Source organism: Podarcis melisellensis (genome assembly GCF_964234715.1).
Source record: "Podarcis melisellensis genome assembly, chromosome: 9".
In the NCBI taxonomy this organism is placed as follows: Eukaryota; Metazoa; Chordata; class Lepidosauria; order Squamata; family Lacertidae; genus Podarcis; species Podarcis melisellensis.
The window spans coordinates 77,898,572-77,918,022 of record NC_138541.1 but is presented as its reverse complement, the minus strand read 5'-3'; the positions used below and the strand labels follow the sequence as shown (position 1 = coordinate 77,918,022).

The following is a 19,451-nucleotide window of genomic DNA, read 5'->3' as shown; positions in this document are numbered from 1 at the left end:
GACATTTTGTAGTGCTCTGAAAATTGAGCCTTTGAGCCTATAGTGTTCAAAGCAAATTAGCATAGTTCTGCTTCTGCCTCCCCCATGTCCTCTCTCTGTGTCATTGGAGGACAGTGGTATAACAACAACAACAATATTTATTACAGCCATAGGCCCATACAGGTAAAAACAACACATAAATAACAGCTTGTGCACATGGGAAAAAAAACAAAAAAAAACAGTCGCCAAAACACCACAGTAACAATAAAATACTATAAAATGGAATGGCATACTACACCTTAGTTAGTTTGTAGTGCTCCTTGGCGTCGCTTTTGGGTAAGGACAGCGACCAGGAACCTAGCCACATTCAGGGTCGTATGGGTATCCTTATCCTGCAAAATTTGAGCAAGGTGGAATTTTGGTGGGGTACCCTCTAGTTTCTGTATGATTGATCCCAACAGATTTACCCGTGGCACATTGAACAGGGGGCAAGTGAACATGATGTGCTGGAGCGACTCCGGCGTCTCCTTATCACATTCACACGTGGCGGGGGCTTGGCCCTTTGAGAATCTATGTCTCAGGACGTTGGAGGGGAAAACGTTGAACCTCGCTTTGGTGAAGGCCAGTCTATGGGCAACAGTCGAGAGGGAGGAGAGGTATGATGGAACGCAGTAAGTTAAAGTGATACCAATGTTCTGGGGCGAACAAACACCTCCCCCCAGCATATAATTTCGCTGTAGATCGATGTCATCCAGTCTTTGGCGGATCAGTCTTTGAGCAGTAATTTGGTCTAGTTTTAGGGAATCTGAAGGAGAGATTCCATAGCTCAGGAGTTTGGCATGAATTCTACTAGTCCAAAGGCTAGCGAATTCATCTCGCCATAAGCACTGGACAAGGTAGTGGTTTGGTAATCTATGCCACAATGATAACCAATAATTGAAGACTTGCTTCCACAGGCAAGTTTCTAAGGATGCGATCTTCAGTTCTAGTCGCATGGCTGCGTTGCTTACGCACAGGGGGAGCATTAGGAGCCGCCGCAGGAATTGATTTTGCAGTGTCTCAAGAGGAGCAAGATCTGTCATCACGGCCCAAAGCGGGGCAGCATACGCTAGCACGGCGACCACTTTTGCCTTGAACACCTTTAGGGCCGAGGGAACATGCAAAGCTCCATCCGAAAAAAAGAATCGGAGGAGCGCATATGACAAAGTTTTGGCCTTGTTAAGTAGGTGTTGAATTTGAGCTTTCCACCCCAAGTTGTGTTGAAAAATAACTCCTAGGTATTGAAATTTTAGGACTTGCTCTATTTTTGCTCCACCAAGCTTCCATTCGTATAATCTCCGGCTTCTGGAGAAAATCAGAATCTTGGATTTAGCATGGTTGATGGTTAATTGGTTGAGTTGACAATACGTGGCAAAGATCTTCAAAGCTCTGGTTAGTCCAACACGTGTATAGGATAGAATTACCGCGTCGTCCGCATATAAAAGGAGTGGGCAGCGATAGTCCGCAAGTCTAGGCGCGTGTGTACTTGGAGATGAGTTAACTAGGGGTGCTCGCATGTCGCTGATGAATAGGTTGAATAGACAGGGAGCCAATATGCATCCTTGGCGCACTCCCTTGTTTATTGGTATCGAATTTGTGAGATCGCCCGCAGGGGTAAGTCTCACTCTAGCAAGGGTGCCTTCATGGAGCTGACTTATAAGCCATAGGAGTCTTCTATCGATGCCCTGTTTCGCAAGTTTCTCCCATAGAATATTTCTAGGAACGCTGTCAAAGGCTGCCTTTAGGTCTAAGAAGGCAGCACAGAGGTAGCCCCGGGGGGGAGAAGAGTACTTTCGTGCCAGATGGTAAAGAACTATCGCATGATCGGTTGTAGAGCGTTTAATTCTGAACCCTGCTTGTTCGTGGCCAATCTGATTAGTCTCATCTACCCATCGCAATAGTTTAGTCAGCAAAAAGCTGGCATAAATTTTCCCTATGATCGAAAGGAGGCTGATGTTACGGTAGTTTTCCGGCTCCATTGGAGAACCTTTTTTGTGAATTGGTACTATAATGGCCTCCTTCCATATTTTGGGGATGAGGCCAGAAGCGTTGATTGCATCAAAGGTTTTGGCCAAGATGCCAGCCCACCATTTTGGGTGTAGTTTAATGGCTTCAGCAGGGATCAGATCGGGCCCTGGGGCTTTACCCGGTTTCAGCTGCGCTATTAGCTTGGCTATTTCGTCCGGATCGGTGGGAGGCCAAATAGGTAGGTGGGTAAACAGTTGCGTCAGGTGGTCGGAGGGAGCATCTGCCTGTGAGAAGCATTTCTTCAGGAACAATTCCCATGTCGGTGCAGGGATGACTGTCCTTGGGTATTTCCTCACCCTTCTGTTGATCAAAGACCAGAATTCCCTGGATCTGTGTGATTTTGAAGCAGTAATCAAAGCCTGCCAGCGATTGTGTTGCCACTCACGTTTGGCAGTTTTCTGCGTGCGTTTGTAAACTAGCTTGGCTTGTGCATAACTAGCTGGCAGAGTAGCTGCATCGGAGGTCTTATATACATTATATATAGCACGGAGGCGCTGTCTTGCTTGTTTACACTGAGAATTATACCAGGGGGCACCGTAAGTATATTCATTTCGATTTAATATTTTGGGTGGTAACCTGAAGAAGGACGTAAGATCAGTCGTATGATGGTGGAAGCGTTTCAGCACTATGCTATGCTCGTCTGAGGCAGAGCCTATGTTAGGATGGGGCCCGAGGATTACTTTTTGAAAGAATTCTTGGTACCTTTGAGCCTGGGTCTCCGACCATTTGATTCCTCTTACTTGGAGAGATTCGTTGGTTACCATCTGGGTCGCATGTCTATGGGCCTTCGACTGCCAGTTCAGGGAGAGCTTGGCTACAAGGGGAAGATGATCACTAGATTGTATATTCTCGATCTTAAAGGTGGAAATGCACTTAAGTAGATCCCTGGAGACCAACAGGTAATCGAGGACGCTGTTTGATTTAACGCTCAGGTGGGTAAAATCCCCAGGAATGTCAGGGAGACATGTGCCATTTAAGGGGACCAGATTTAAACGGATGGCCATTTGATAGAGGAGTACTCCAGCCTCATTTGCTCTGTGGTCTTTAGAAGTTATCCTCATGATATGATCCAGATCATAATTATCAAGGTTTGGAGTAACCCACCATTTGGCTTTGGTCAGAGCGTCCCAGTTTGCTGCTGTGCGGGCGTTAAAATCGCCACCTATTATGGCCGGGGTATTAGGAAACTTAACATAGCATGAGAGCAGATGCTCTTCTAGCGAGCCCCATTTAGAGCCAAGTTCGGGGGAAGAACCCCCAGGTGGTAAGTAGACATTTGTAACTAGAAGTGAGATCTTTTCCCCCACAATCAGCCCGGTAAGGGCGTAAGGAGGCAAGGCCTGTACTAGGGTAAGTTTAGAATGTAGGTTGAGGGAGATGCCTATTATTAGGCCCCCTTTAGGGCGGCCTCCTTTCAGGGAGGGGCAGGCAGGGAGTTCTAGAAGCTCAAAGCCATTTAGGACAGTTTTCTCTACTTCCCACGATTCTTGAAACAAGATGATATGAAACTGGTTAATATACTCCAAGAATTCTGGATCAAGTTTTTTTCCTCTCCAGCCCGCAATGTTCCAGCTGAGGACTGATAGGGGGGAGTTCCTGTTGTGTCCAATTCGCTGTCATTTCAGGGAGAGATGTGTATCCTTAGGGGGCAGGGCAGACCCCACAAAAAAGTCAGTTATTTTACTTTGCATGGCTGGCACCTGCTGAGGGTACCTAGTCTTGAAGTTGGTAGTGAGGTGTTCTGACTGGTGTAACAGGACGGGTCTCCTGCTGGCTGGCCCAAGGGCGGACACTTCAGTGGGAAACTCCACAGGATTTGCTGAGACTGCCCCACCGCGAGGTCTAAAGATCGCCGATGAAACCATTTGATTTATATGTCCGGCTGGGTCTTCAATCAAATCCGGGCCATTTTTGGATGTAGGTGGAACACTCCCCTGGCCTGGTGCTAGCGAGGATACTGGGGATGCTTGGCGTACTGGTACTGTTTGTATGTCGGGTCTATGCCGCTCAGGGGAATATGAGGACTCCAGTTCCGGCATTGATGGATTAGTTGGTAAGGAATTGTTTTGGTGGAAGGAACTCTGGGCTGCCCTCTTCAGCGGGGAACTCCTGGAGGGCGAGTCAAAATTTATCAAGAGTAGAGATGAGGGGCCTGCTTGTGAGACAAAACCTGGGTCTGCCAAGCATCGTTGGGCTTTGTCCTCAAGTGGGGGAGGCATGGGTTTAGGAACTGGACTAAAGTAAGGAAGACTTCCTGCTTCCTTATAACACGGCTCCGAAGAGCTGGCAGGATTATCCTGAGAAGTGAGCAGGACTTTTCCGTTCTTCTGGACATGTATGAGCTGATGATTAAGTATTTCTAGTCTATCAATTATTTCTTGTTGTTCCCTCGATGGGAGGTCGCCAAAGGTGGCTAAAAGCTCTCTTTCCTCCGGTGGGGTCAGAAGATTACTTGCGCCAGTGGGTTTCTTTAGAGCTCGTGGGGGCGTAGAGTAGGTCCAGTTTCGGTGCGGATGGATAACCTCCGGAAGAGGAGGCTCGATGTCCTGAGGTGCTCCCGACCTCTCCGACAGAGTCCGCTCCTTGTCGTGACCGGCGAGTAGAAGGGGGTGGATCTTACTATCCATAAAAACTCTTGTTGGGGTGATATCGTACCTAGCCAAGAGTGATTTCTGCCTGATGATAGCTGAAGGGATCCTTGGAGAGTAAAACGCAAGTATCACTTTCTGTGGCCTGAAGTGCTGGTTCAAAGGTAATACTGCGATGAGATCACATTGTGTGGTTTCTATGTTTAGGAGATTACTTAGATGCTTTTTGACCCCATCCAGAGTGAGCCACCTTGCTGACCCTGCCCCAATGTTTAGGCAGATTTTCTTAGGTTGCAGGGACAATGCTTGATGTTTCAGTGCAGGGTTTGGTCTATATTTAGGAGTCACACTTCCTTTTTTGGTTGAGGGTAAGGTTCTCCGGAACTTCAGTTCCCCCGTATCCACTGATGGCTTAGGCTTTAACCTGAGGTTATCAATTTTCTGTTTGAGGTTACATAGCTGGGAGGATAGCACATCAATCTTCTTGAATATGCAATTAAGGGTTCTGACCACAAGATGGAGATGTTCATGTTGTTCTTGTCTTGCGCAGTCCTCAGTTCCGGCGTCCCGTACCACCCCCGGTGGGACACTCCCTCCTCCTCCAAGCTTGCCGTCCGCAGCCTTAATCTGAGGTGAAAATAATTCCTCTGGTGTTGACGTTGTTTCTGGGGACATTAAAGGATAGAAACGGTTCTGGGTTTTCACCCTATAGCAGTGTTCTGTGGGGTCACTCCATTTGCCAGACACGGGGGGGGTCGGTTTTTGATTGTTTGGCTCTTGGGGAGGGCAAAGCCTCGTCACAGTCTCTTAGGCGTTTGCCTTGACCCATCGTTATGAGTTGTTTAAAATAAGTCGTCTAAAATGAGTCGTTTAAAATGAGTCTTTTAAAATAACAGTGGTTAAAAGGTAATAAAAAGTAGTAGAAATAGCAATACAGCTGAATGTGAGGTGGCGAGAAAACAGTGAGTCGAAGGCTGCTTCCAAGGCTGCCGGAGAATACAATTATCTGCTCATTAAAGCTGATTTACGATGCAGGCTTCACAGTTATCGGCAATGTTAACTCCTAGCATAGACTCCAACACCCTGGTACAATCTTCAGCAAGAACTTGAAAGGCTGGGAGCCACAACACAAATTTAAGGAGGATTCGAGAAGAGCTCCGGCAAAAGCGTCTTACCTCATCGCCATCTTGGCGACAGTGGTATGTTAAAATTCAGGGAGAATAGCCAGTCAATAATGAATTGAACCATGTCCCCCTCTTCCTGATTCTCCGGTAGGCCTCGTAGACCAAAATCTTTGCCTCCTATCCCTTTCTGATTGTTCCTCCAGCTTCATAGGTAAATCTTCAGTCATTTATAAAACCTGGATCTCAGACAGGTTGGTTAGAGCAAGATTGTGTGCATAAGTTACTGTTTTAGAAATAACTGACAATTCATTAGGTAGCATATCAAATTGGGCTTCTGTTTCTGGTAGCGAGCACAGAAAGTCATTCCCCTGGGCTCTCTGGAGAAATGGAGGGACAGTTGGGGGCTAGCATTCCCCTTAAAACCTCTGATGAAGTTGGAGGGTGTGATGTGAACCCACAGACATCTTTAAATGTCTGCTTTGGTCTTAGGCGGAGTACTAAGTACACGGAATACTTTGCCAGGAAAGGGGAGGCAGGATGCTGGATTTTATTGGGACTCCATTCTTGAGAAAGCCTCAGTCAACAACCATGTTTGCTGTGGATCTCCTTTGATTTCAGACAGTTGGGCCAAAGTGAAAAGGCGCCCCAACTGACATGATGTCAACAAAAGCTGTTGGAGACTGTTGTTGTTTAGTCGTATCCGACTCTTCATGACCCCATGGACCAGAGCATGCCAGGCGCTTCTGTCTTCCACTGCCTTCCGCAGTTTGGTCAAACTCATGCTGGTAGCTTCGAGAACACTGTCCAACCATCTCATCCTCTGTCGTCCCTTCTCCTTGTGCCCTCCATCTTTACCAACATCAGGGTCTTTTCCAGGGAGTCTTCTCTTCTCATGAGGTGACCAAAGTATTGGAGTCTCAGCTTCACGATCTGTCCTTCCAGTGAGCACTCAGGGCTGATTTCCTTCAGAATGGAGAGGTTGGATCTTCTTGCAGTCCATGGGACTCTCAAGAGTCTCCTCCAGTACCAGAATTCAAAAGCATCAATTATTCAGCGATCAAACTTCTTTATGGTCCAACTCTCACTTCCATACATCACTACTGGGAAAACCATAGCTTTTACTATACGGACCTTTGTTGGCAAGGTGATGTCTGCTTTTTAAGATGCTGTCTAGGTTTGTCATTGCTAGGTTTGTCATTGCTTTTCTCCCCAGAAGCAGGCGTCTTTTAATTTCATGACTGCTGTCACCATCTGTAGTTGGAGACTATTCAACTGTTAATTGAAGGTTTGGAAAGATGCTAATTTCTGCTGCGATTGGATTTTTAAAGAGCAGAGTAGACAGCTTCCATGTATTATTTCCTTCTCAAGGGTTTTTGTAACTACCCTCCTCTTAGCAATTGGAAGAGAAATTCCCTGCATCTCTCTTGAATCCTCCCTTTGTCCATGAACTCAGAATCCACACACAAACCCCAAAGTGCCCTTTTAATCATGTTTACATTTTGTAGAAACAAAATGCAGATTTAGATGGCGTTCGTGTTCTGTTTTAGACTGTGATTTAGGATTTGCCATCCTGTTTTAAGCAAAATCTGTGCCTATGTAACCCATATGGCTTAATTAGCACAAGAACTAGAAATATTACAATTTAGCCGTCAGATAGTAAGAGAGTCCTTGACTTGGGACCAGGGGTGGCTGGAGTGATGCAGAACTGAGACTGTAAAAGATCTTTTAAAACTTTCTACCTTCTGGAAATCCTTTTGCTTAGTGTGCTTAGAAACCTGTGACAATTGTCACAAAACCTTTGTACATTGTAGCAGATTTGGGGGAAATCACTCTGGATCAGGATAGAACATTGGTTGTGGTTTATCAAGCCACTGTCAGCTGGTTTGAGGTGGAATGTAGGAAGGAAAATGGTAACTGGTTCACTGGTTCAGTGATTGGGCCCATCGCATACAATCTTTGGGGCCGTATGATGTGACATGCACTTCCCTGGTATTGGGCGGATTGCTCCTGCAGGACTTGGCAATGGAGATGCCTGCCCAAACTCTCAATAGATCTCATGATCTTGTAGGATGTGGGGAGGGAGAGAGCACAGATGACTGGAAAACTGCCTAACAAGAAGCAAGTGTGGCAAACATGTGCAAGGTGCCAAGCAAGTGCCCTTCCCTCCAGCTAGCACTTCAGTTGGGGTAGCAAGTTTGGCAACAAATGCAATAAAGCAAAGGTCCTCGCCCCACCTCTTCCTTGGCATCTGCTTTTTTCTGCTGTCACCCCTGCAGCTACTTTATGTATTTAGGACTCTGGCAGGCAGAAGTTTTGCCATTGCGCATTCTGAAGTCTTCATTGAAGCCTTATCTTGTCACTTTCAAACATGCAAATGAAGAGAGAAGTCTGTCGGTTGCTGATGACACAATGATCTTAGTTCTGTACCAAGAACCTTTTTTTTACTACTGTTTCTAGGAAGACTGAGCATTTGAGGTCTGTCTGAGATCATCTATTCCACTAAGGAGAACTAACTACCTCCCCCTCCTCTCAGTCAATCAGTGCTTCTCTTGCATACGTGGTTTCAGGAGGAATAGTCAACAAACATCAAGAACAATATTATAATATAAATGTATCTCTCCTTTTTTCTATAGAGATAATGGAGGGGTGCATGATGTTATTCCTTTTTGTCCTAACAGGAACCCTGTGAGATAGTTACATTAACAGAGAGTTATTTTCCCAAGACTGTTCAATAAGCTCATGATGAACAAAAGTTTGAATCCAAGTATTGAGTCCACAACCAATACCTTATTCACTGTAAAACGCTTGCTCTTACCACTTGATCCAAGGCTTAGGGTTTACGATAGTAACTTTAAAATTTACATCAATGTTGGGCTTAGAATATGCCTTTGTCAAGATGGACTTTGAGTGATTCATAGCATTCGGTATTTTTTCAAATGGCCATAAGACACTTTGGCTAGCAATAAATTGAAGATATTGCCCATCATTGCAATGGTGGATTATATAAAAGGGGATATGTGTTATAAATAATGTTTGTTTATAAAGAAAGGGGATATGCACCGTGCTGCATATTTGTGGAGGCAGTGGAACTTTGAGGTTGGGCTGTTTCTCAGGTTTTATCCAGTTTCTTGTATATTTTGGCTGGATCAGATTTTTTAAGGTTAGACTTCATTGGAGGAGTCTATCCACAGATCTATTTGTCACCTGCAAGAAACTTGATGAAGAAGCAGGGGGGTGAGGGAAGATAAATGTGATGCTACCAGAAGGGATAGCTCAGTCAGTAGATAATGAGACTGTTAATCTCAGGGTTGTAGGTTCAAGCTCAGTGTTGGGCAAAAGATTCTTGCATTGCAGGGGGCTGGACTAGATTACTTTTGTAGTCCCTTCCAACTCTACAGTTCTATGATTCTAAGTCAAAATGTTGTCATACTTCTCTCATTTAATTGCTAAGAGATTAAAGCTTTCAGTAAAATTAATATCACCTGTAAAACTTCATTCCTCGGTTTGGAACTCTAGCCTCTTCGCTTGATTCTTGTGCCTGAATCAGAAATTGTCATTGTCTTATGTTGAGTTTAGGTTTAGTAGATGCAGGTCTTTGCTACTTCTAGTGAGAGAAGTTTGCATGTCAGATTGACATTTCTTATAGTTTGAAAGAGAATATAAATGAGAGGCCCTTAAACTTTGTTGTTCTGGACTGTTGGTCCTGAGTTGCTGAAAAATAATAAAGACTTGTGGGGTTTTTTTGGTTTTGAAAGAAAGAAAGAAAGAAAGAAAGAAAGAAAGAAAGAGGAGGCTCTTCCTTCCTTCTTCAGTCCCTGCTGCTTCCCACATCCCAGCTTTGCATGCAAAGAGCTTAGGTTCAATTTCTGGCATCTCTAGGTGGATTTAAGAAATATACACACACAAACACACACACACACACACAGGCTGGCACCCCTCTGGAGGCTTTACCTGGGGCAAAGAAACCTGGCTTGCCCCACCCCCCTAAGCTAAAGCAGCTTCCTGTGTTCCTATTTTGGGATTGATATTCCTTTACTTCAGTGGGTGTTGGGATGCTCGTATTTGCCCTTGCAGAGGGACCAGTCCAGTTTCGATCAGGATTTGTAGTAAAGAGATATTAAATTAAATAACTATTGTTTGTTTGCTGCATCTTTATGCTAACTTTTATCTTAGGAGCTCAAGGTAATATGCATAGAATTGGAGTTGGAAAGGACCCCCAGGATCATTTAGTCCAACCCCCTGCAATGCAGGCATTTTTTGCCCAATGTGGGGCTTGAACCATAATTTCTCTCTCCCTCAGACACACACATGCTCATAACAGGCATGCCAGGGGGTTGGACTAGGTACGTTAGTTTGAAGGGTATAGTCCAGGGGTCAGCAAACCTTTTCAGCAGGGGGCCGGTCCACTGTCCCTCAGACCTTGTGGGGGGCCGGACTATATTTTGAAAAAATAAATAAATGAATTCCTATGCCCCACTAATAACCCAGAGATGCATTTTAAATAAAAGCACACATTCTACTCATGTAAAAACACGCTGATTCCCAGGCCGTCCGCAGGTTGGATTTAGAAAGTGATTGGGCTGCATCCGACCCACGGGCCTTAGTTTGCCTACCCATGGTATAGTGTATATAGCTGAGTGGTGAACTGAAAATCTCACATTCTGTACGTTTTCCCACAGAGGCTCTCCCAGAACCCCTCCCCTTTTTTCACAACTTTGACCAGGGAATGGAAGACGTTTCCTCCTTCCATCAAGACTGTTGCCACATGATTGCAGTTCTAAAATCGATGTGTGTCCCTGTTTCTGTGACCATGTTTTTAAAGCAGATTCATATGTATTCTTTTTGCCAAGGAGATAGCAACTGCTCTTTGGACTTTGTCAGCTTCTTAAGTGACTTGGCCAAAGAAACCATTCTGAAACAATGTCAGCTGTGTGCTGTAGTCAGGAGAGGGTTAAGAGGGCACGGCTTTGGCTTGGCTTCTGCTGGTTTTCCTGAGGTGTTCTGGCACATTCCCCAGACCATCCCCTGGAGGTAAACATCAAGGTGCACTAGGTGAGATCATTCCGATGCAGAGTTCAGTCCTGGTTGCTCACAGCTTTGCACAACTTGTAGCTCACCCGACCCCAGTGGAATAAATGCTTCACCAGAGTTTCGAGACATGATTCAAAGGCTCAAGAAGGCTCTGAGAGAATTGCCTTTAATGGGGAACTGTGTGAGTGAATATAGTGGGTGAGTTCCTCTTCTTTCTTTTTTAATTTCCTTCCTTACTAGTTGTTGATTTACTTTGGCAGCATGTTTCTCAAAAGTATATGTAGAAACTTTTCACATATCTGGGGGGCTAGAAAGGAGCCTGTTCTGTACTTCACCAATCAATAAAATGTTTTTAGAGACACTATCCTGTAACAGGAACCCTTGTTTCAAAATAGCACAACTATCAGAGGAAGGCTGTTTTGAAAGACCTAGCTCTATCTTTTGGTGAGTAAAAGGGGGGGTGTTATAAGGTTTGATGAACACTGTCTCCTCCATGCCTCTGTTCCCAAAGTGAATTTACAACTTCTCAGATTTGATTTTTGAATGTGTCCTAATATGTGGAAAATTACATAGACTAACCCTTTGCTGTATGCACTGTTTTACACTTAATATGTTGTGGTTTACACTGGTTTTCACATGTTGATAAAACAGACATCAGTAATGAAAGGCTCAGTAACATGACAAGTTTTTGGGGAACACTTTTCTGTCTAGGTTTGCTAACTTTTGTGGATGGTTTATGCCAGCATGTACAGGTGGTTTCAGTAATATGTAAACATTGGTTGCCCTAATTTGTTGATTGCTTGTGAGCTGCATTTTGTACTTCGATCAACCACTTTTAGGCTGCAATTTTATGTTGACATTGACAACTCTCTAATGATAAAACCTTGCCTTCCAGTCATATGGGAAATCATTCCTTCACATAGATACAGCATAAACCCTGTATACTTCCATGTCCTGTTTTGCACTGTTTTGGACAATAATTTAGAACCATTGGTATATATAGATTTTTAAATAAGATTGCAGCCTTTCTCTGATTGGAATAAATGATGTTATTGTTTTGCATGATTAGTTTAGTTTAATACATTGTGCTGAATACTACAGATATACTAAGTGACAATGAGCCAGTGTATTCAGTTTTCTTGACTGAGATCTGAAACTGTTTTATCTTTTCTCCTTGAGTGATAGGATGCATTTTATGGAGTTTTGAATGCTTACCTCTCCAGTGTTAAATACTGGGCCTAACCTTTTTTTAAAAAAAAAAACTGGTTAATGGTAGCAATATACAGTCATGCCTCGGGATAAATGTTCTTCAAGTTAAGTATTTTCGGGTTGCGCTCTGCGGCAATCCAGAAGTAATGGAGCGTGTTACTTCCAGGTTTTGCCACGCATGCATGTGCAGACGGTCAAAATGACATCATCTGCGGAAGTGGCGACACGCGCAGGCGTGGGTTGTGTTCACTTCAGGATGTGAATGGGGCTCCGGAACGGATCCCGTTCGCATCCCGAGGTACCACTGTATACTTTTAAATACTATCTACCATTAATGTGGTAGTGAACATGGATACATCTTTGAATATTCAGGAGCTTTCAAGCTAGAAACTCTGAAAAAATCAAAACAACAGCTTTTTGCAGCACCATGAGTCAGTTCAGTAAAACTGAGACTGCAGTCCTCTAAAGAATTTACATTGCTGGTGTCCATTTGGAACTTTTGCTTTTGTTTTAGTCAAGTGCCTGATGAACAAACTCTGGAAAATGGTTCCCCTCGGATTCCAAGATCTGCAGTTGAAAAGCAGGAAAGTGGCAGTAATGCGTCCCTTGTTCTACTGTCCCCTCCCGAAATACCACAAGGACAAGAGGAAAGGGAGGAAATGTCAGATTCTTCTGATGTGAGTGCCTGCAGCGCTACATATAGTAACTTAGGTAAGCACCTTGCATCAGCACAGAAATATATTGTTTCTTATTTCTTTATGTGTTGTCTGAGTTTTTCACGTTCACTTGAAAAACTGGTTCTGAGAATATGCATTAGTTTAATGTTCTTATGGGAACAAACAGACCTTTATATGTGTTCAGAACTCATAAAAATAAATATTGTTGCTTAACTTTTTGTGCCTCCCAAACTTTTGAAGTAAAGATTTAATTTTTAAATGTTCTATGTACTCTTGGAGTTAAATTTTATTTGAAATCCATTTTAATGAAAACTCCAGCACCCCATGTGCAATGACCTCAGCAATAGTTATACCATAAGAAATGTAGATGACTTTAAGAACATGTTTGATAGGTGCTAAATGAGTATATGTAGAAGGAGATGTGAAAGGTTTAAGGAAGTCAATGCTACAATGCTATGGGGCTTCAAATGTTCAACTGAACATAGTTCTAACTGAAGATAACATTTGCCTTGTATATACTGTATTCCAACTATGTTTTTATAAATACAGATTTTTATTTACGTCTTCAAGGCAATGACTAACACCTAACAAATAATTGCAGTCTCTCTGTATATTCTCTGTTATAGTGATACTGGTTTAGGTTCTGAAGTTTCAGTCTTCCCACTAAAGAATTACTTCCTGTCCAGCCTTAAACTGAGATACTCATGCTCCTCTTCACTCTCTCAATGAAAATGTCTTGTGCATATGTATCTTTCTAAGTAAAAAAGATACAATGACTGTTTTCTATTGTCACATAGGGCAATCCAGAGCAGCTATGATACCTCCAAAGCAACCGCGGCAACCAAAGGGGGCTTTGGACGATGCCATTGCTTTTGGGGGAATATCTGACCCTGACATGACAGCTACCTTACATCCCACACCACCTCCATTGCCGAAGAAAACCATTATAAGAGCTCACACGGAACCACTTCCAAATGAACACCAGAATCAGGCCCTTGAAAGTGTCCTGTGTGTGATGGCCAATCCAACTTATGACATTGACACCAACTGGGAAGCAAACAGCGCCTGCTCTTCTGTCAGCTCCGAATTCAAGGCAATGGACCATGAGTCTGGAGATTCCTTGGACAGGCCTCCAGAAAAGGGACTGGCAATCTCATCAGCAGCCAATGGTTTTTCCAATCTAACTGCTATTGGTGTGAAAGACAGGTGTTCCAGTAGTATGGAGTTTCTGTCAGGTAGACCTGCTACCCACAGCAAACATGGCAAGACTGTCCAGAAACCACAGAGACAAACACTTTATAGAGGAATCGAAAACCGAGGGGAGGTGGTGAGCAGAATTAGAAGCCTTCACACTGATTCCCTGAAAAAACTGTCTGCCAAATGTGAAGACCTTTTCATGTCTGGGCAGAAAGATCAGCTTCGATTTGGGCTAGACAGCTGGTCAGACTTCAGATTAACCAGTGACAAGCCATGCTGTGAGGCTGGTGATGCTGTCTACTACCCAGCTTCTTATGCAAAAGATCCACTCAACAACTATGCAGTCAAGGTAAGAAGAGTCGCTCCACTAATCATATTCCAGAACTGTACTTAGTGTCCATTGCACTTCATTACTATTGACTTTGTGCTTAGTGGTTACAAAGAAACATGTTCTTTTGTGAGAGCTAGTGAATTTTTAATTAATGAAATATTACATTTATGGCATCATATAAAAATGCAGTACAGTTAAAACAATAAACAACAATACCTACAACCTTAAAACAGTAATTTCATCCTGATCCTAAATCATTGTATTTTTATCTTGTGAACCACCCTGAGATCTCTGGATGGAGTGTTGTATATAAATCCAATAAATAAATAATTGCAGCAGAATAACAGGATTTTATTATTAGCTTAGGGCCATATTTGGGTTTACATGCTTGTATATCCTGTTATAAACTTTTATTTGCTAGAGCAGCAATTTTTAGGATCATTCTTTAAGCCCTTTCTCATACATTCCATTCCATATGTTTCCAGGATGGTCCTGGGAAAGTGCCCTCCAGTGACCCTTCAGAAATGCATTGAGTAAACAAAACCTGAGGATGTTAGTGCCCCAAATTCCTTCTTTCTTTAAAGTGAATTTTTTGGCCTCCCTTTGTTTGTTTTTTTACCCTTCTGACTTTTAAAACAAAAAAACTATTCTTGCCTATTTAGCATACTGCTGTTATAATGAGTTACTGTATATGAGGAGCTACACTTTTCCATTATTTATACAGAGGAGCAACTTAAATTATTTTGTTTCTATTTATATTCAAAAGTGTACATTATTTTATTAAAGTTAAAGTGGTTTACAATGTAGAAATTAGGATAATACAATACATAATTTTACAGAAAAATATAACATTTTTAAAAATACATTACAGAATGCAATTGGATGCAGACTTTTTATGGCAAGGACTTACAGAACTATGATTTCACCACCTAAGGACCAAATTGCATTTGATATTAGTCAGGTATTTAAACAATTGTGCTTCTCCTGGTCACTTTTAATTTGAAGAAAAGTTAGCTGCAGGGTCCCAGTCTGAAATGTGCTCTCAGTTGGGATCCTGCACAGGTTTTCTGCTGAAAATCACTGCCTGCTTGGTTTTTGTTTCCCCTGATACTACTGTTTGCAGTAAACAACACTTTCAGGAATGAAAAGCAGCCAGGTGGGGACGGTTTTCAGTACAAAACATGTGCAAGACTCTAATCAGATACACATTCTGGAACAGTGCACTGTGGGAGAGAGTACCCAACATGACTGCAGCTGAGTACTTTCACATTAGCAGTTTTGGTTGCAGAGGGTCTGCAGGATGTGGCGACCAGCAGGAAGGGGAGGGATGAGAGAAAGAGAAAGCATTGCAGAATTACAGATGTTGAAGCTGGGAATTGGATCTGACATGTTGAAGAGTATTGTCCAAAATAATTATGCAGATCTCACCAATGGAGGTGACTTTGACAGTGCTTTTCAAAGGCACCCTTTGTTCTTTGAAAGATAACTGTCAAACAAAGCTGCAACCATGGTTTCAGTACTATGCCCAAGCTAAAATCTAGACTGACAGGAATTCAAAACCAAACTAAATTGAGAAATTGTACTCCTGCTCAACAGCCTTTGCCAGAAACAGAAGTTTAGAAACAAGGCATTGGCTGTGGAGTTTGTCTCCAGATTACAGTGTGAGCTAGATCTCTTGAAGTCATCTACCAAATGTTTGCCAGTGTTCCAGGGGTGAGGTGGGGGTAAGATATCAGTATACCAAAGACTAGTGCACCAAAATGCTCTGAACTGGGCAGCAGCCTAAGATGACTTGGTGCCAAGGGAGATGCAAGGTCATATGACCCAATACAGTTTCTTATCTGTGGGCTCATCCACACTTCCATTTGTCCCGTGATTTCTAGGCATGGGCTCAAGAGGTTTTTCTTTTGTATCACCGCTTTCCCCAGGAAAATCTGTAGTTTACTGTTGATTCAGAACAAGCACCAATCCACAGAAAACCCGATTTACCTTTGTTCCAATTCAGCAGTACACAGCAGGTTTTCCTGGGACCAAAGATGAACCTCTCGCACGCACGCCTAAAAGCATGGGACAAGCAGACGTGTAGTTGAGCCCAAGTCTCTGTTCAAGCCAACCACCACCCTGTAAGGTTCAGCAGTTGCCAGTCATACAGAAAGGACTATACCATATAAATGTTCCATAATACTTGGTTCCATGCCAAGTGCTGTTTTACAAGATGTTAATTGGGTTTGTCATAAACTTTATAAAGGGAATAAAATCTGTTTAGCACAGACCTTTAGTTTAGCTCAAGTGTTAATTTTATTCTGTAGGTTCTGTTACATACAACTGTAATATAAAATCACATTCAATGTACTTGTATTGAAAACAGATATTTAAATTGTCCAATTCACTGAGGTCAAAAATTACCCAATCTTGCTGTGAACCCATAACACAGGGCTGTCTACTAGATTTAAAAATATTCACAAGTGGCAAAACATGTACAAAGGATCCCATTAAGATAAAGAAATTATGCCCTATAGGCCACACATTCAGCAGGTGCAGCCGTATTGAGTTATTTCTATGGCATGGAGCCCAGCTCAACTAATTGGAGGCATGGTTCTCATTTCATCTTGATAAGAACAAATTTAATTGATTTCCTTGAGAAACTGATAGTGTGATTTTTATTTAACTTACCATGATTATTTTGTAGAAATAAAATGAACCATGGATTAGTTTTAAAACCATGCCTAAATATTACACATTGATGTCCTGTCAAAATACACCCAGACTTGTTCGTGAGTGTGCCTTTTATTCTGATTAAGTACAATAACAAAGCTTTTCTCAGGTATGGCAGAAATAAAGCTCCACAGCATCTTACCCTCTTTTTGCTAAGTAGGTCAAGTTGTAGGGTGGTATAGATTAACTATAATTGCTCACATCCTAGCTCCTTTCAGCAACAAAAACACAGGAATTACTGTAATACTCTGTAAGACAATGTGAAACTTTAAAATACAGTGGTACCTCATGTTACAGACGCTTCAGGTTACGCGTTTTCGGGTTGTGCACCGTGCTAAACCCGGAAGCATCGGAATGGGTTACTTCCAGGTTCGGTGCTTGCACATGTGCAGAAGCGCTAAATCACGCTTTGTGCATGTGCAGAAGCACCAAATCGCGACCTGCGTGTGTGCAGACACGGCGCTGTGGGTTGCAAACGTGCCTCCTGCACGGATCATGTTTGCAACCCGAGGTTCCACTGTACTACAGTGGTACCTCTGGATACAAACACCTCTGGTTGCGCAAGTGTCAGGTTACAAGCTGTGCTAACCTGGAAGCAGTTGCTCCTGCATGCGAACTTTGCTTTGGGATGCAAGCAGAAATTACGCGCCAGAGGCACGCATGCAGCTGAAGACGCACTTTCACTAATGGCGCCTCATGTTAAGAACAGCTTCAGGATAAGAACGGACCTCCAGAACGAATTAAGTTCATAACCAGAGGTACCACTGTACTCTCAAAGTCAGCATCCTTTTCTCATAAAGCTTCTGACTTGCATAATAAAATTTGTTGTTATTAAAAACCTACACTGCTGTGTTATACATAACACAGACCTGTGCTCACCCCATCATGATAATCTGCATCCTATAATGATGAGGGGGAGTTGGAATACAAAAGATAGGGGTGCTGTAAGATGTTTCCTTTATTGCCCAGACAGTCCATCCTCTGACAACCCGTTCTGAACCTCAGTTTATCAATTATGATGACAGAAATTCCCTATGGATGTAAGAATAACTAAACAGTAGCTGTTTCAATTAATGGTGCCCTATTTTCAGATACAGAGAGAATATAGGCAACCAATTTGACCACTTCTGCACCTGCGCTTTGAAGGATTATATAGACAGTTAACTTCTGAATGAGAGATTTTACCCGGATAGTTTGCCTTGGCTCAAGAAGGAGCCAAACTGCATATCGTTGAATCATAGAATCTTGGAGTTGGAAGGGACCCTGGGAGTCATCTAATCCAACCCCTTCCAATGCAGGAATCTCAGCTAAAGCATCCATGACAGATGGCCAGCCAAACTCTGCCAAAAACCTCCAAGGAAGGAGAGTCCACCACCTCTCATGGGTGTCCGTCCCATTAAAATAAAAAGCAGGTTGCAGTATCAAAATCTCACTGCTCTGAACCTGCAAATATTTGACTTTTTGTGTCCTTTGAGCTCAATTGTGTATTTGCTTTGGAGCAGGAGCTAATATTTACTTATTTTTATTCAACAAGATTGACATACTTAATAATAATAATAATAATAATAATAATAATAATAATAATAATAAATTTCTAAGCAGTGTGCATGTTCAATTTTTAAAAGCAATAAAAACAGTAAATATAATGGGCTGAATCCAACTAAGTTGTTACTCAGAGCTGAACCATGAATTTGCATCCAAGTTGAGCCATGCTTGGGGCAGACCCATTGAAATGAATGGATGCATGGCTTACTTTGAGTGGAACTTACTTGGCTACCACCCTGTTCATTTCAATAGTCTACTGTGAGTTTGAGTAACACTGGATACAATCCATTAAAATGATCAAAATATCAGATAAACAGACATCCTTTACTGCTGCTGTAGTATTGGGTGTTTTCTCTCCTTCCAATAACTATTTTGACAAGGGTCATAACTCAGTGGTGGAACACCAGCTTGGCATGCGGAAGGTTCCAGGTTCCATCTCCATGTAGGGCTGGGAATTGCCCCTTTCCTGAAACCCTAGAGAGCCACTTCCAGTTAGTCTAGATAATACTGAGCTAGAAAGACTCAACAGAAGACATCCCAAAGCCAAATGTCACATATGCAGTTGCGAGATTTTGCGCTGCCATGATGGACATCCATCAAAGGATGGTTTGTGGCACAAACCAGGCCTAAACTGGAGGCCCATGATGCAAGACCTGTGCTGCTTCACATTCCCTCCCTTATGGTCACTTTTAACTGCTTGTCTTTTGTTTTTGTTTTAGGTTGATGTGAGTTATAATCACTTTTACTGTTAGCTTTTATCCCTTTCCTCTTCAAGTTTTATGTGCTTTATTTTATTTGCATGTTTTTATCTTATACTGGTCTGCATAAGATAGCTTCCTATTGAAATCAGCCCTCTGTTCAGAACCATGAGGACTAGAATCTTTTTTATTTTAATGGAGCATTCCATTTTTGCCTCTTCAGTGCAAAGCTCCTCTTTCTCTGGTTGAGAAGTGTTAAGTTGTGGGTGAACATATCAGACGACACAGCG

The 19,451-nt window shown here is 42.7% G+C and overlaps 1 protein-coding gene across 4 annotated transcripts in view; it reads left to right on the top strand.

The window, feature by feature from the left end:
• The window catches only part of PEAK1 (pseudopodium enriched atypical kinase 1), a 71,753-nt gene that overhangs the window by 47,576 nt on the left and 4,726 nt on the right, over window positions 1-19,451 (top strand). For 2 of the 4 annotated variants that reach the window (XM_081925532.1, XM_081925531.1), the window contains exons 3-5: window positions 12,513-12,709; window positions 13,473-14,221; window positions 15,075-15,164. In XM_081925532.1, coding sequence (XP_081781658.1) covers window positions 12,513-12,709; window positions 13,473-14,221; window positions 15,075-15,164 — 1,036 coding nt within the window. Of the gene's footprint in view, window positions 1-10,390; window positions 10,988-12,512; window positions 12,710-13,472; window positions 14,222-15,074; window positions 15,165-19,451 lie in introns of those variants that run through there. The other 2 variants (XM_081925535.1, XM_081925533.1) reach the window with 2 other exon arrangements.